General features: G+C 53.9%; 1 protein-coding gene across 1 annotated transcript; it reads right to left on the bottom strand.

Annotated features, from left to right (window-relative positions):
• Positions 1–848: 848 nt before the first annotated feature.
• On the bottom strand, positions 849–6,901 carry LOC135327126 (maestro heat-like repeat-containing protein family member 2B). The gene is made up of 13 exons (XM_064504707.1): positions 6,860–6,901; positions 6,585–6,739; positions 6,160–6,322; positions 5,648–5,841; positions 4,758–4,895; positions 4,445–4,556; positions 4,103–4,249; positions 3,612–3,794; positions 2,859–3,014; positions 2,476–2,598; positions 2,125–2,227; positions 1,652–1,717; positions 849–1,081 (listed from the first exon to the last, which is right to left on the bottom strand). Exons 1-13 carry the CDS (start codon positions 6,899–6,901, stop codon positions 849–851), a joined length of 1,815 nt encoding a protein of 604 aa, XP_064360777.1.
• Between the last annotated feature and the right edge of the window lie 7,128 nt (positions 6,902–14,029).

The raw sequence follows: 14,029 nt of genomic DNA, 5'->3' as shown, positions 1-14,029 counted from the left end.
TAACCATTTTTGAAGGTTTTTGAGAACTCAGAATGTGGCTGTGTCTCAAAGCACAAAATCTGTAGATTTTTAAGCACACTTTTAAGAATGCCTTCATTGGCACATTTACAAAAATAAGAAGTAATAGAAAACATAGGCAATTATAAAAAAATATTAAAAAATCCTTGTGTGCCCTACTTCTACAGCTACCTGCTCCCAGGTCCCGGCCTGCCAGAGCCCTTCCAGGTCCTCGATCTTCCTTCCCTGAGCACCACGGAGCTCTCTAGACGGCTCAGGAGGAGCACCTCAGGGGAAAAGGTCTTCCCAGTCCGCCCTTCCCTCGCCATGGCCGGGGCTCTTTCCCCACGGGGAGCACCTTGGTGGTGGCACCTCCCTGGTTTCAGAAGGACAGAAGAGGACTCCCAGTGCTTCCTGGGACTAAGTACTTAGACCTCTCCGGTATTTTGTAATCCACAGAACACGGATTCTCCTCCCCGCCTCGCTTCTTCCTCAGGTTTTTCTCAGGCAAGCCCCCACTGAGGGTTTGGCAACACAAAATCCAGAGCCAAAGCACCCAGAAATGGCCAGAGGCTGCTCCTCCAGACGCTGGAAGATAAATCCCCATTGTGCCAGAAAACAACCCTCCACAGACAAACACACTCTGGAATCGCTTGCCCACCTCATGGTGTTCAAGGTTGGGTCAGGATTCACAGCCCTCTCTAGCTCCAGCTCCACATACATAGCTCAGACACACGGCAAGAACAGCAGGTCTGCAGGCACCACAACAGCCCTGCCGCAGCCAGGGGCTGGTCGAGAGGCCTCGGCCCCCAAGGAAGCTCCGCAGGGGCTTCTGTTCAACACGCAATGCTTTATTTTGGTCCGCTGGTTGCACCGGCTCCATGGTAACACAGCCACCTCTCTGGGCTGGCTGCCCTCTCCTCGCCCCTCTGGCCTTCCCACTCCTCACTTTCCTGGGGGCGGGGCACTCGCATGACCTCCCAGCTGGTGTGGACATTTCTCAGCTCGGACCAGTTGTCTCCCAGGACCTGAGCTGCTGCCTGCTGCACACTGGGATGCTGGTCTTCCTGCATCAGCTGGAGAGCTGGAACAACACAGGCAGATGCATCAGTGACTGTGAAAGCCCAGGACAGACTGGTCCTCACGTCCCTGGCTCTCTCAGCAGAGCATCGCTTGGCACAGCTGCCAAGCCTTCCCTGGCCTCACTGCTGGCGGAGGGTGGCAAGGCTGCACTAGGAACAGCTGCCTTTGCACACTCTCACTGCAAGCCCTCGGCCTTCCGCACATATCCAGCAAGAGAAATTCTCCCCGGAGACCAACGGTCCCTCCAGTAGCAGTCTTCCATGCCCCACGAAGCAGGAAGGAGGCTTCTGCAGCCATTTTGCCAAACGTGTGCAAAGGTCTAATTTCTCAAGAGCTTGACAACTTTTCCCAAGTTTGCTTTCATGCAAAAGACATTCTTGGTTTAGCAGGAACTTGTCTGTCTGGGGATGCAAGGCCTCGGAGTCCATATTCACCTGGGATTAAGTCACAGCCCGGGCAAGGTTTGGGGCAGGACACCGGGCAGAAGGGGAAGCACAGGGGAGCAGAAGGTGTGGATGTCTCTGCCCAGGCAAGGAGAGAGTGCAGTGCAGGAGGGGCAAGTGTGACCTACCTGTACTTAGAGCACTCATATCCTGCTCTCCCAGCCACCGGGCATCTGCGTTTTCCAGGATCACACCTACTCACACAATGCAAATGCGTCAACAGCAATACACTTCCCATGGTGGCCCCACTTCCCAGGCTAGTCTCGGACTCGTCTTGCACATTGAGGATGGGCTTTGGGGAGCACAGGAATGTGCTAGATATGAAACCAGCAGGCTCCCGTCTACATTTAACTCCCTAGGAAGAGGCATGAAGTGGAGCTGAGAAAGCTGTGTGCCAGGGGCTAAGCCTCATCTGGAACACTACTTCCACTGTGCTTTTCCTACAGAGACTTCAGCCCCTTTACGGCCCTTCCCTAATTCCTCCTGCTGCCAGCCTCGTAAGGCACGTGGCTGTTCCCACCCCACTGCAGAGAAAGTGGAGCTGGCCCTTTGCTACCTCTTGGAGGCAGGAGCAGAAGAGAACTGCAGCTTTGTCTCTCACCGGTTAATTTGATGGCCGCAGTCTGCATCGCCCAACACGAGCTCCAGAAGTAGGTCCGGAAGGTGTCATAGACACTGTCCAGAAGCTCGGGGACGTTTCTGGCCTAGGGGAAAACAGAGACAAAGGAGCTCTTGGGCTGAAAAGGCCCTGCCATTGACCCTGGGCAAGCAGAGTGGGCAAACCGGGAGAGGAGGAAAAGAGCTGCTGGCTGCAAGGCACTGACAGCTCCCATCACTGCCATGCCAGATGCTGCTCTACCAGCTCTCTGAAGAGCACTCCATGCTCCAGGTCTCTGGGCCAGGGAAAGTCCCTGACACCACTCAGTCTTACCCTGGGCCACAGCTTACTTACCAGGTGACTGCAGACAGCTTCCTGGAGCTCTTCTGCACTCTTCTCCATGTTCAGGGTAACGTGAGTCTGCAGCTTCCGCAGGCCCAGCAGTGGAGTGCACAGCACAAAAGTGCTTCTGCAGGCCTGCAAAGGAGAGGGACTCCAGCTCAGCCCTCCCCAGGCACAGCCAGGTGCCTTTCAAGGGGACTCCTGGAGCTGAGCACTGCTCATGTGCTGCAAGAAGAGGCAATACAATTGCCAGCAAGGAGAGGGAAAGCTTGCAATAGCAAGGACATGTAGAGAGAACGTGCAGCTATGTAGAGAGCGGCAGGAAGGGCAGACCTGCTCTGCTCTTGCCCTGCATCGCTCTCCCTCGGAAGAGAGAAGTGAAACGTGGCTCTTACATTGTAAACTGCAGGGTCAGGGTCCCGAAGGTGGAGCAGAATTCTAACCCAGGTAGTTTTGGCTTCTTGGCACAGGAAAGATTTCCATCTCCTCTTGGCAAAGGAGGCCAGGATTCCATATAAGGTGAAGGCTGCAGAACGAAGCACTGCCTCATCCTGCAACCAAGAAACCCCAACCATCAGGTTGCTAACTAGGGCTCCAAAACAAACATCTCTTGACCACACAAACGCTTGCAGCTGAGCCCAACATCCTGAGCAACAGGTCGTCTCCATTTGTCCGAGGCCCACAGATCAGGAGAAACCATTTCTCTGAAGGACATCCCTCGGGAAACAAGAGAGGCTGGCAGGGTGCCGCTTCCTTCCTTGTCCCTTGCTCCGCTCCTCGCAGCCTTGCCCACTCAGCTCCTGGGCACTTGGGCGAGTGGCCTCTGAGGTCCTCAGTGACTTTACGGGCAGCTGACACCGAGACAAAAGCCGAGCAGCTCTCGGCCTCTCAAGGAGTCCCACAAAGGGACTCCCTCCCTTAGTGGCCAGACTTTCTTCACCACTCTCCAAGGCCAAGCCCAAGATGACTCCCTCTGCGTGCCTCTGGGTAGCACTATGTCTCCTGCTTTCTCTGCAGCCTTCTCCATGAATGACCCTTCTTCCCTGAACACACACAGGCCTCATGCGTGTTTGCCCCCATCAGAGCTTTCACATGGATGACCTTACCAAGACTGCTGCCACAAGCGTTACCTACTGCTCTTCACTTACAGCATCAAAGAAAGTCTTGGTGTACAGGGCAATGTCCCGGAGGGTCATGCCAAGGCCCTTCTCTTTCAACTCCGCCACCACTTTGGCCAGCGCTGACAAGCTCTCCCCTGCGATCTGTGAAGAGCTGACGTCCTTGATGGCTCTCAGTAACACCTCCACAACGGCTGCCTTATGCTGTCGCAGCTGTCAAAGCAGAAGACATACAAGAGCTTCTCACTAGCCAGACCTCGCACATCTCTTCTTCACCATTTCTCCCAAGAACAGAATTTCATGGAGACCATTGCAGAGCACACCTTAGCCCAAGCCTACATGCTCAGCCTCACAATACACCTTGGAGGCCAGAGGCATGGGCTAGAATGGCACACGGTCTCAAGGAACACCAGCGTTTCCCTTTTTGCTGCTCTGCCCAGTTGCTTGAAGCCCTGTGCAGCTCTTCACTAGGACCTTTTGTGTTCAGGGATGCCTTTAGTCAGCAGCAATCTCATTCTCACCTTCTCAGGTGCTCCGCTGGCCAGATTTCCCAGGCCTCTCACTGCCATCTGGCAGACAGTGCTGCTGGTGTCCTGGCATTTGTCCACCAAGGCAGAGAGGACAGGCTGAAGCAGCTTCCTTTCCTGAAGCATTGGGTGCTTCATCAGCTACAAAAGAGCAACATGACCATCAGCACTGATACAGCGATCCTGACCACTCACCATGTGTGAATAACAACATTCATGGATTCCAGCACGGACAGGACGCACTCTGCTAGGGCCATCCTGAAGAAAGACACGTCCCAGGCAGCAGTTTCCAAAGGCAACTGCCCTCAGCCCTCCCTTTCCCACCTTCTGTCTTACCTCAGCAAAGAAGGACGTTGCCGTGGTCCTCAGGTTTGCGGCTGGCGACTCCAGCCAGGGGAAGACAGCATTTACAACAGCCAGTGTGATTACGCCAGCTTGGAGCAGAACACTGCACACACACACAGCACAATAAGACAATGAGGCAACAGCCCACGGACTTCCAAAAGGCAAGTGCTGTGGTGCACATGGTCTTCCTCAGCAGCTCAGGACAGCCTCCCCAGGCAGACATGCCAGAGAGCTCCCCATTTAGCCCCTTGCTGGCTTCGAGTCAGCCCCCGAGAGGGAAAGAAGACCTCCCAAAGGCTCTCACCTAGTCAGCAGACACATGGCCTCGTGGTGAGTCTGGGGATTTTCCAGAAAAGCCCAGGTTCTCTGCTTCCTGAGAATCCCTGTCCATTTTTCATCAATGCACTTGCAGAGCACCATATCGAGTGCTTTGATGGAAAGCCTGATTGAAAAAACACTTGGAATCAGAGTGCTTGAAACTGTGCCATGATCACAACTAAAGAAGCTCAGCCACTTTCGGAGGTGCTCCTTATCGTGTCCTAAGCCCCACGGAATGACATGCCAAGTACCCCCTGCAAGCACACTCCATAACCCAGAAGTGGGCCAAGCTAACAGGAGAGCAGCATAGCCATCCACTTGGATGCCCCCCAGCTCGCTGAAAACCTAGGGAAAAGCAGAAGCCTTGATTTCCTTGATGCTAGAACCTGAGGCTTCTTCTAATCGTCATCTGGAGGGAGCTACCTGCAGACCATAGTCAGCATCTCTTTGCCCTCACCCTTGAGGAGCATGAACATTTTCAGAATACCATTCTGTGCAAAAGATGCACCCTGAGCCACCCCCCGGATGGGGAAATGGACAGTGATGGGCAAGAATCACCATTCAGTAGTTGCATCCTTGAACAGACCAGTACGAGTGGAATAGGAGGCCCAGCCCAGCTTGAGAGGGACACTCAGTCATGCAAGAGCAAGAAATACTTTGCTCTCTACCATTTGCATGAGCAAAGCCTCTCAGGGGTCACCAAAAAGCTGGCATCCCCAGCTGCATTTCAATGGAGGTAAGAACCACCATACTAGTCTCTCTCAGCATCGAGGAAACAGGGCAGACCAAAGAGCTCCCTCCATGCCAAGAACAAACATGAGCTGGAGATGTAAGCCAAAGCCAGCCCCCTCCATCTCTGCCCCTTTTGCTCATCACCTGCAAGGATGGCTGTCTTCTCCACACGCCACAGGGACCAGCTTCTCCTCCACTCTTCCTGGAGACGAAGGCATCTCCTTTCCAAGGGTGTCGCTGACCTGCTTCAGGAGCATTGGAAGTAACCACGGAAGCAAGAAGGGCACTGTCTCCTGGGTCTGCACGGCCGACACCAGCTCAGAGATGGCACAGGTCACCTAAGAAGAAATGCCATCACAGACAACCGGTTGGAAAGAAGAGCTTTCCCCACCACTTGCCCTGCCTGCCTGCCTGCCTGCCTGCAATTCCCTGTCTGGATTTCTGACTTCTGCCACAACTTTGAAGACCGGGAACAACAAGCTCTTGCAGCTTCTCACAATGATAAAGATGAGGCTGACCTAGCAAAGCACCCTGGGAGGCTTCTCCACGTGGATTTGCAAATGCCTGTGCAACAAGACGATGCCCTACCCCTTGCTTTCACTCAACAGGATTCTCGGCCAAAGAGGGGACAGAAATGTGCCTGTCAGTTTACATACCGTGAGAGGTTCCAGAGCAGCCTCCTTGTCCTTCACTGCATCCTCAGGGCAGTTCCTGCTGCTGCTGGTAGTTTCTGCACTCTCGAGTCTCTCTAGTAGCAACTGGAGCACTTGGAGCGCAAAGCAGCTTCTCCCAAGGGTCCTCCACAATGCCGCTGTGTCACTGGAAGTTGAACACAAGTGCACACTGGATCCCTTGTGTTCTCTGACCTGCAACCCCTCAAAGACAGCTGAAATGCTCCCCCTGCGCAGCATGGAGCTTTAGCAGCTCAGGTTCGTCGCAAATCCATAAGCGCACTATCTTGCAACAGTCTCCCTTTTCAGGGAGAAGAGCAGCCTGCTTCTTCATGGACTATCTTCCAGCGCAGTCAGGCTGCGGCATCTCTGTGTTCCTGCGATGCAAGGCAGGGAGGAGTGGCACCTACCTGTCCATGGGCAGCTGTCTCTGCAGGAGGCTGTTGATCACTGCCTCTGGGTGATAGGAGGCCAGCAGAGATACGGCATCAAAGAGACTCTCTTTCAGGGCGCCCTGCTGGCAAGCTGGCAGACGGTCATAAAGGATGGTCAGGACTTCTGGCACCTGGATGGAACAAGGCAAGCACAGGTCCAGGATGCAAGCTGAGCCCTCCTGACTGGAAGGTGTAGCGCAGCAGCCCAATGTCAATGTCCAAACGCCCAAGAGAAACCAAGGGTGTTTCACCTCTGGGAGGAGTTCTCTCCCACGTTGCTCCAGAAAGATCATCATCCACTGTCTTGCTGCATTTGCACAAGTGGGGCTGATGGACAGCATGCTGCCCGAGACAGCCTTCATAAAGTCTCTCGCCTGCTCCAAGGGCAAGTAGTGGCATGCAACCTGGAGAGGAATAAGAACCAGGAGAAACAGCATCACAAGTCTGCTTCCACTCTTACCAAGAAAGGACAAGAAACCTTGAGCAGCTCCTCAGTTCGGCTGCTAGCTAACTGTGAAGGCTGGCAGTGCTTTGTAGTCCATGTGGTGCATACCACTGCTTCTCCGGAGTTATGTAGCTCACAGATTTGGAAGGCTCTGCCGTTAGGTCATTTGCCTGCATACACAGCTTATACTCTTAAAATAGCTCCAACAGAACACTGAAGGCAGAGGCTGTATGGAGGAGTTCGTGAAGATGTTGAGCGTGCTGATTTCACTACAGCGTGAGTCACTTGAGACATAGGGCTTGCCTAACAAGACTTGCCAGGAAATGCACGTTAAAACAAAGAGAAAGCCCTCAGGCTGAGCAGCTTCCCGCTTCATGTACACACACACGCACGCACGCACGCACGCACGCACAGAGATGCACAGAAACGCTGTGGACTCTGTTGTTTTCCCCAGGGGGAATGCAAGACACCATTATGCTTCAAAGCCCTCTTACTACTTGCTAACAATAGAGGCCCCGCTGCCAGAGGCCACCCTGAAAATGGAGAGAAAGCTTGGAAGTAAAGAAGAGACAAGTGAGTGCAGCCTAGCCACCAGGTAGCCACAGCCCTGTCAGTTACCTTGGCAATTTGGGAGGATGTCTTCAGCAGAGACTCCACATCTGTGGCACTTAGTTCCTCACAGAAGTGACTCATCTCATCATTCTTCAGGTGCATAACCTCGGCTGAAAGAAACACAAGGGGGAAAGCATAGGCACATGTTCTGGAACTGAGCCTCCAGTCTAGAGACGTTCATCAGGGAATAGCCAACTGGCGGCAGGGCAGTGCACAAGGGAAGGGCAGGAAGCTGGCAGAGCCTGCTGCCTAGTACGCGTCTCTTCTGGCAAGGAAACCCCGTCCCTGCATGATGCCTCTGCTGCTGGACAGGGCAGAGAGGGAAGAGCCACCTGAAAGGAGGGCAACGGCTGTTCTTCTCACCTCGTGTAGAGAGAAGGCAGCTGATACACTGGACTGCCCACTGGCGGGATGTGACCAGGCAGTCACAGCTGAGAGGCCCCAGCACTGCAATCAGGTAGCCAAAGTGTGCAAAAGTGTTTTCTCCCTGGTAAAAATCAAAAGAAGAAGAAAGTTCCCAGGCTACATGAGTGGCCCTTCCACCTTCTCCTTCTGGTGCTGACTCCTAACCCTCCTGGATCAACAGAAGTCCAGCCTTAGCCTCCTGGGAGTTTATCAAGCCTGAGACTGCTCCAAGCACATCTCCCTGCCAGGGAAGCAGACGGGACTGAGGAGGAATGCCGTGTTTGTGGCAGATGGGCACTGAGGCAAGGGCAGAACTGCAGAGGCGGCCTTGAAGGGCCTCCTGGCTCACCAAGTCTGCCCTCACGTTTCCTCCCCTAGAGACTCCAGCTGCACCCACCGGGCTTCCAAGGGGTTCTGGCAAGAGGGAGGCAATACTCACAGCAGCCACAAATCTCTCCGCATAAGCCTTCATCAGCTGAGTGCAGACCTGAAGGGCCCTCTCTCTTTCCCACTCTTTCTCAGAATGTAGCCAGGTCTCTAGGAGCTGTTGGAAGACCACAGCTAGATCACACTAGGCATCTTTTACGCATGCAGGCACGCAGGCACGCACACACACACACACGGAGTCCTTTCCAATCTCCAAGCTTCCCCAAGGAACAGCACTAAGGGCACAGTGGCCTCCATGGGAATTCATCACCACTGTGAGGTAGCCTACCACTGAGGACTTACTATATTATTGCATCTACTTGCAAATAGTGTTCACTCATCAGCAAAGACTGGGAGTGCCCTTGCATCTGTCTGCCAGGGCCATCTTGCTCCCATTACACAACGGCTCACTTTGCAACATGCCCTGACAACAAACAGCACAACTCCTACAGCCACCGCGGTACCTAGTTCTCTTCACTCCAAGCAGGAATTGCACGTGTTGCACCCTGTTCAAAAAAATCCCCTTTTCTCTAAGGATCCCCCTCAAGCAGGGAGGTCCTCCACCCTTGGCCGGCCTCCTGACAAGAGAGGAGAGTTTCCCTTTCTCCTCTTTACTACTCACATGGAAGGTTTCCTGGAGCCAGGAGGAGGTCAGGTCTTCTTCAAGAGTTGTCATGAGCTGACCAAGAGCTCCCAGGGATTGTCTATAGAGAGACTAAAAGCAGGAGAGAAGGGCTGACAGGTGAACTCCCCTGGGGCCTCAAAACGCAGCCAGAGAGGCTGCCAGAATTCAGGGCAGCACTGAACCCCGAGGGCAGCAGCAGGGGCTTGGCAGCTACCTGCCCATGCTGAGCATCCTTTGCTGCCTCCCCTTCCTCTTGGCTCTGCTCAAGGGGAGGCAGGGCAATTAGGCTTTGCGAGCACTGGCGAAGCAGATGGCAGTTTTCCTCCCAGGTCAGAGACGGCTTGATCTTGCTGGCAGAAAACAAGAGAGAGACAATTCAGACAGCAGACTTAACAGCATTAGCCAGTGGCAGCTAGAGTCCATCTAAGCTGGAGCCCCAAATCCCAACACTGTGCTTCCTTGACAAGGAGCACTTCCACCTGCTTCCATGGATTCTTGCCTCACTCACAGGCCACAAGAGAACATCAGACTCCCAGGCTACAGAGAGCGGGCAGCTCCCTTCCCTCAGCCACACAGCCAGCCTGCCCGCCAGAAGCCTTTCCCCCACACCACTAACTCTCTTCCCCACACTCCTCCGGTCTACAGCCCCAAGCCGTCTCGCTCCAAACCTAGACTCCAGTCCCTCTGCCACATTCATGCCTTCCAGGAGCATACAAAGTGCTGATCACCGCCTCATCCCACACCACAAATAGCTCCTGACCCCATGGCTGGGTCAACCGTGAAGCTTCGTCAGCTGCTCTGCAGTACGCAGGAGAATACCCAGCACCCAGGAGGAAATGCCCTACCTCAAATGCTCAAGTGCAAGCATTGCCTTGCAATGCACAGGCGAAGCCGGGCAACCCACGGGCTCCTGCACCATGAAGTCCTGTAGTTCACAGAGAGACAAATACAGAGGGTTGAGCAGGGAGGGAAGAAGAAGGCCCTCCCTCAGCAAGACAATTGGCCTCTTCTTCCACTCTTGTGACTAACACATACGGCCTTCATGCAGACTGCTCCCACACCTCTGCCCTAAGAGCACTTCCCAACTCCAGAGAGGACGGAGCCATTGCTCTTCCCAGGCACTGCCCACAGGGCGGCAGCACACAGGGGTCCTGCCATGCTGGGGACTGGGCTTGGAAGTTCCCAGCTTTGCCCAGAGTCTTTCACAACCAACAGAGAACATTGCACCTCTGAGGAAACATGTGCATCTCACTGCACAAACACCAGCTCTTTGGCAGGACAGCCTCCCTCGTGCCGTGTCACTCACCAGCAGAATCGCAAGCAGCACCCTTTTGGAAGAGAAATTAAAGCTCTTCACGTTGCTGATGCCTTGAATGGCACAGCTGACTTCGGCGACACTCTGGATCAGGGCCAGCTTGAGCTCTACGTCCTGAGGACCACGAGAGAAAAGCAAGATGACACACATGAGGAGCTGCTCAAAGGACCAAAGGGCAAAAGGCTAACACGAGCGCCAAAGGATAATTAACCCAGGGCCAAAGCTATCCCCAAAGTGCCATGCAGGGAAGAAATGGCATCCTCCACAAGCCTCAGCGACCTCAGCTCTGGCTCTATTTCAGAGGGAGGAGATGTCCCCTCAGGTCCTACGACTAAGTGGCCTCACCAGCTTCTTACCCAGAAGAGACCCTCCGGACTCTAGCCTGAAAGAGCGGGGAAGCAAATCTCTTTGGGCTTAGAATCTCTAGCATCTCAGACAAGCCGCCCAGAACACAAAGAACCGCAATGACAGAGGGATATGAAAAGGGGGAGAGTGACAGGTGGGAAAGCGGAGGTTCAAGACTCTCGCTGAGAGGGGATCTTTCCAGGCAGATACTCCGTCTCAGCAGGCTCCGGTTCAGAGGAGGGCCGGAGCTGGCTCTGAACTGATAGCTTGAACAAAGAGCGTTCTGAGCACCCACCTGCGAGCTGCTCCTGTACCGACACAGGATGTTTTCCACGATGACCGTCTCGACTCGGGAACAAAGCAGCTCTTTGGGAGCGTGCAGAGCTATCCGGCTGTAGGCTAGCATGAGAGCAGCACACATCTTTGCTCTTTTCGCCTTTTCATTCTCCTGCACAGTTGGAACAGCCGTCAGGAATCAGTCCAACCTCTTTGTTTTACCGCAGACTTTCCAGTTGCTTCTTATTGAGAAACTGCCTCCAAACCTGTACGAGCTTGCCATTTCCACCCACACTTCCCAAAGCCTTTCCTCAAGGAATCCCTCAAAGCCTCTCTTAACTTGCTGGGGAAGAGAGCTGCTCTCCCTCACACTAGCTGGAGCTCTTAGGCAACGGAGGGCTGAAGTGCAGAACCTCCCCCATGGACAGCCCTGGAGTCCCATCACTGCCCGGTGACCCTTCCTCTTTCCCAGTTGCCAGCTGAGCTGAAATCATGCTCAGCACTCTTCCTGTGGCCATTTGCTCTTCTTGCCACCACTGGGCCCACAGCTTTCACCCATGCCTGCGTAAACATGCTCCCTCCGGAAGGTGAGTGAAGGGCCAGGACTCCGGGGAGAGGCTTCAGGCAGCTCTTACACAAGCAAACACAGCCAAGACACCAAGGAAAACCTACTTCCCTTACCTCCCGGAAGGTGAGGACCCCCGAAAGTCTACTTTTCTGCCCAGCAGCATCAAACTCTTGGACAACAGCCAAGGCAAGGTCAAGGTGGCTCTCAGCAGAGCATGCTAGCACAGAGATTGGGCCCTGCAACACAGTGAAGAGGGAGTCGGTTTCCGTCCCACACACTCGTCCCTTGCCAGCTCCAGTGGCCAAGCAGGATATTGCCTGAGGGACTCAGCAACCAAAAGCCCCAAATCAAGCCCCACCAGAAAGTAGAGTCCGGCAAGGAGACTCAGGCTTCCCGGAGGAACCCTGGAGAAAGCAGCACGAGGAAGAGAACGCCCACCTCTCTCTCAGAAGCTTCCAGAGAACTGATTCCTTCCAAATAGCTCTGCATCTGCTCCTGAACGTAGCTGATGTCCTGAGAAGCTGCCAGTGCTGTCCCCACAGCCTTGTACAGGAAACCCTGAAAGAGAAGAGGCCAGCACCCCTGACACTGCTGCAGAAGTGGAGTACTCAGGTACCACTCCATCTCGAGGGCCAAGAGACAGCCCCACATGCAAGACTGTGCAAACAGCCCATTCTTTAGCCCACTCCAGTGACCGGCTCTATGCAGAGAATTTACAGGAGAAGAAGAAGAAGAAGAAGAAAACCGTTTTGGAGGGCAGGCAGTGGGAAGCAGTGAAAAGAGCCTGTGTTGAGAAGACCATGTCTCGGCTCATACGCCAGTCAGAGAAGCGTCCTGGGGCTCTGCCACCACACCTCCCAGAGACGAGCAGTAGAGGCAAAGTCCTAGCAGAGGACCAACCTTCTCCTTGGAAAGGTTCGGATACTTGGCCATCTGCTGAGTTAACTCAACGTTCAGGTGCACGATCCAGGTCTGGTTCTCTATTGTCTCTAGGGATGTTCTCAGGAACTATGGAGAAAACACAAAGTGAAGCAAAGGCTGCCTCAGGTTTTGTCAAGGCCTTCTGCACCTTCCAACCTAACAAGAAGTTCTCTGGGGATAGCTAGCACTACAGATAAGCCATCTTCCCTTTAAGCTGCCCCAGGCTCTTCTTGCAACATGGCAGCTGAGGTTCCCCTGGGTCTCAGGAAACTCTAGACAAAGAGGCAGCAGTGCTTTTTGGACAACAGGCCCAAGTTTAGGGAGAGCACAGGGATGCCCAAAACCTTACCACCAAGACCAGCCATCCGCGCCCCCCCCCCCCCCCCACCACCACCACACACCCTCATTTGTTTCCTGATTGCTACAAGCCAAAGATGGGGTTGGAACTTGAGGGAAACCTCAGAAGATGGGGTGGGTGGTCTCACGCCTTGCCTGACACCCTCAGGATGTCCCTTTCCTGGTTATCTTCTCTCATTCCTCATGACCCAGTCAAGCGGGTCACAAAGTCAAAAGGGTATTTACACCAAAGAATCAGAAACAAGCCTGTAGCTTCCCCGACATGCTTTCCTACGGAAGTCTGCATTTGCAGTCCCGTTCAAGTCATTGCAATGCCAATGAACAGCAAAATGCGTTTGGTTCGGCCGTTGTCTAGTTAGTAGCATTCCTCATTGCCTACTGTCCCGTCCTCCCCACAGACTTGTTTTGCTCTCTCTTGTCTTCCCTCTCTCCTTCAGACAGCACAAAAGAACGCTGTACCTTCAGCAGGAGGCCCTCCCATTCTGCACAGTCCAGGGAGCTCTCATCTTTTCCTGGAAAGCAAGAAGGCACAGCAGCAGGTCATCTCATTTCAGTGAGCCCAAGAGAAGCATCCCAGTGTCTCCTTTGTAACCCAAAACCCCAGCTACCAGCTAGCAGAACACACCGAGTATGTCACAGCTAAAAGACACCTGTGCCACCCTCTTTGTGAGGCCAAAGGCATAGAGCATGTCGGACTCCCATTTCTTCCAAGGCCACTGAATCACATCTGGGAAATACTGGCCCCTTGTCATGCCCACTGCTTCCAAGCAGCTGCCACAACCATCCAGAACACAGCGCACACTACATGGAACACATGTTTTCCAGCAAAATTATGGCCTTTTAGCCTATGCTATGAAGCTACTGAGAGAGGCACTTCAGGAACGTGTCATTTCACTTGACCAAGTGCCAGAGCAGCCGCACTCAGGTGGCCAGATGAACTTTCCAGGGGGCTCTGCAACCAGTCTGCAGCTCCTATTTCCTCCCAGGAGAAGGAGAAAAAAAATAAGAAAAGAAAAGGAAGCAGAAGGGCCTTTCAAGACCATCTTGGGTTTCCTGTGAGAAAGAGCTGCTGCTGCTGCCAAGCTGGGCTCCCCTGGTGACTCTGAACTTGCAAAGAGAGGGCAGT

The sequence above is a fragment of the Dromaius novaehollandiae genome, unplaced genomic scaffold (genome assembly GCF_036370855.1).
Source record: "Dromaius novaehollandiae isolate bDroNov1 unplaced genomic scaffold, bDroNov1.hap1 HAP1_SCAFFOLD_92, whole genome shotgun sequence".
Taxonomy (NCBI): domain Eukaryota; kingdom Metazoa; phylum Chordata; class Aves; order Casuariiformes; family Dromaiidae; genus Dromaius; species Dromaius novaehollandiae.
This window is presented reverse-complemented; position numbering and strand designations above follow the sequence as displayed.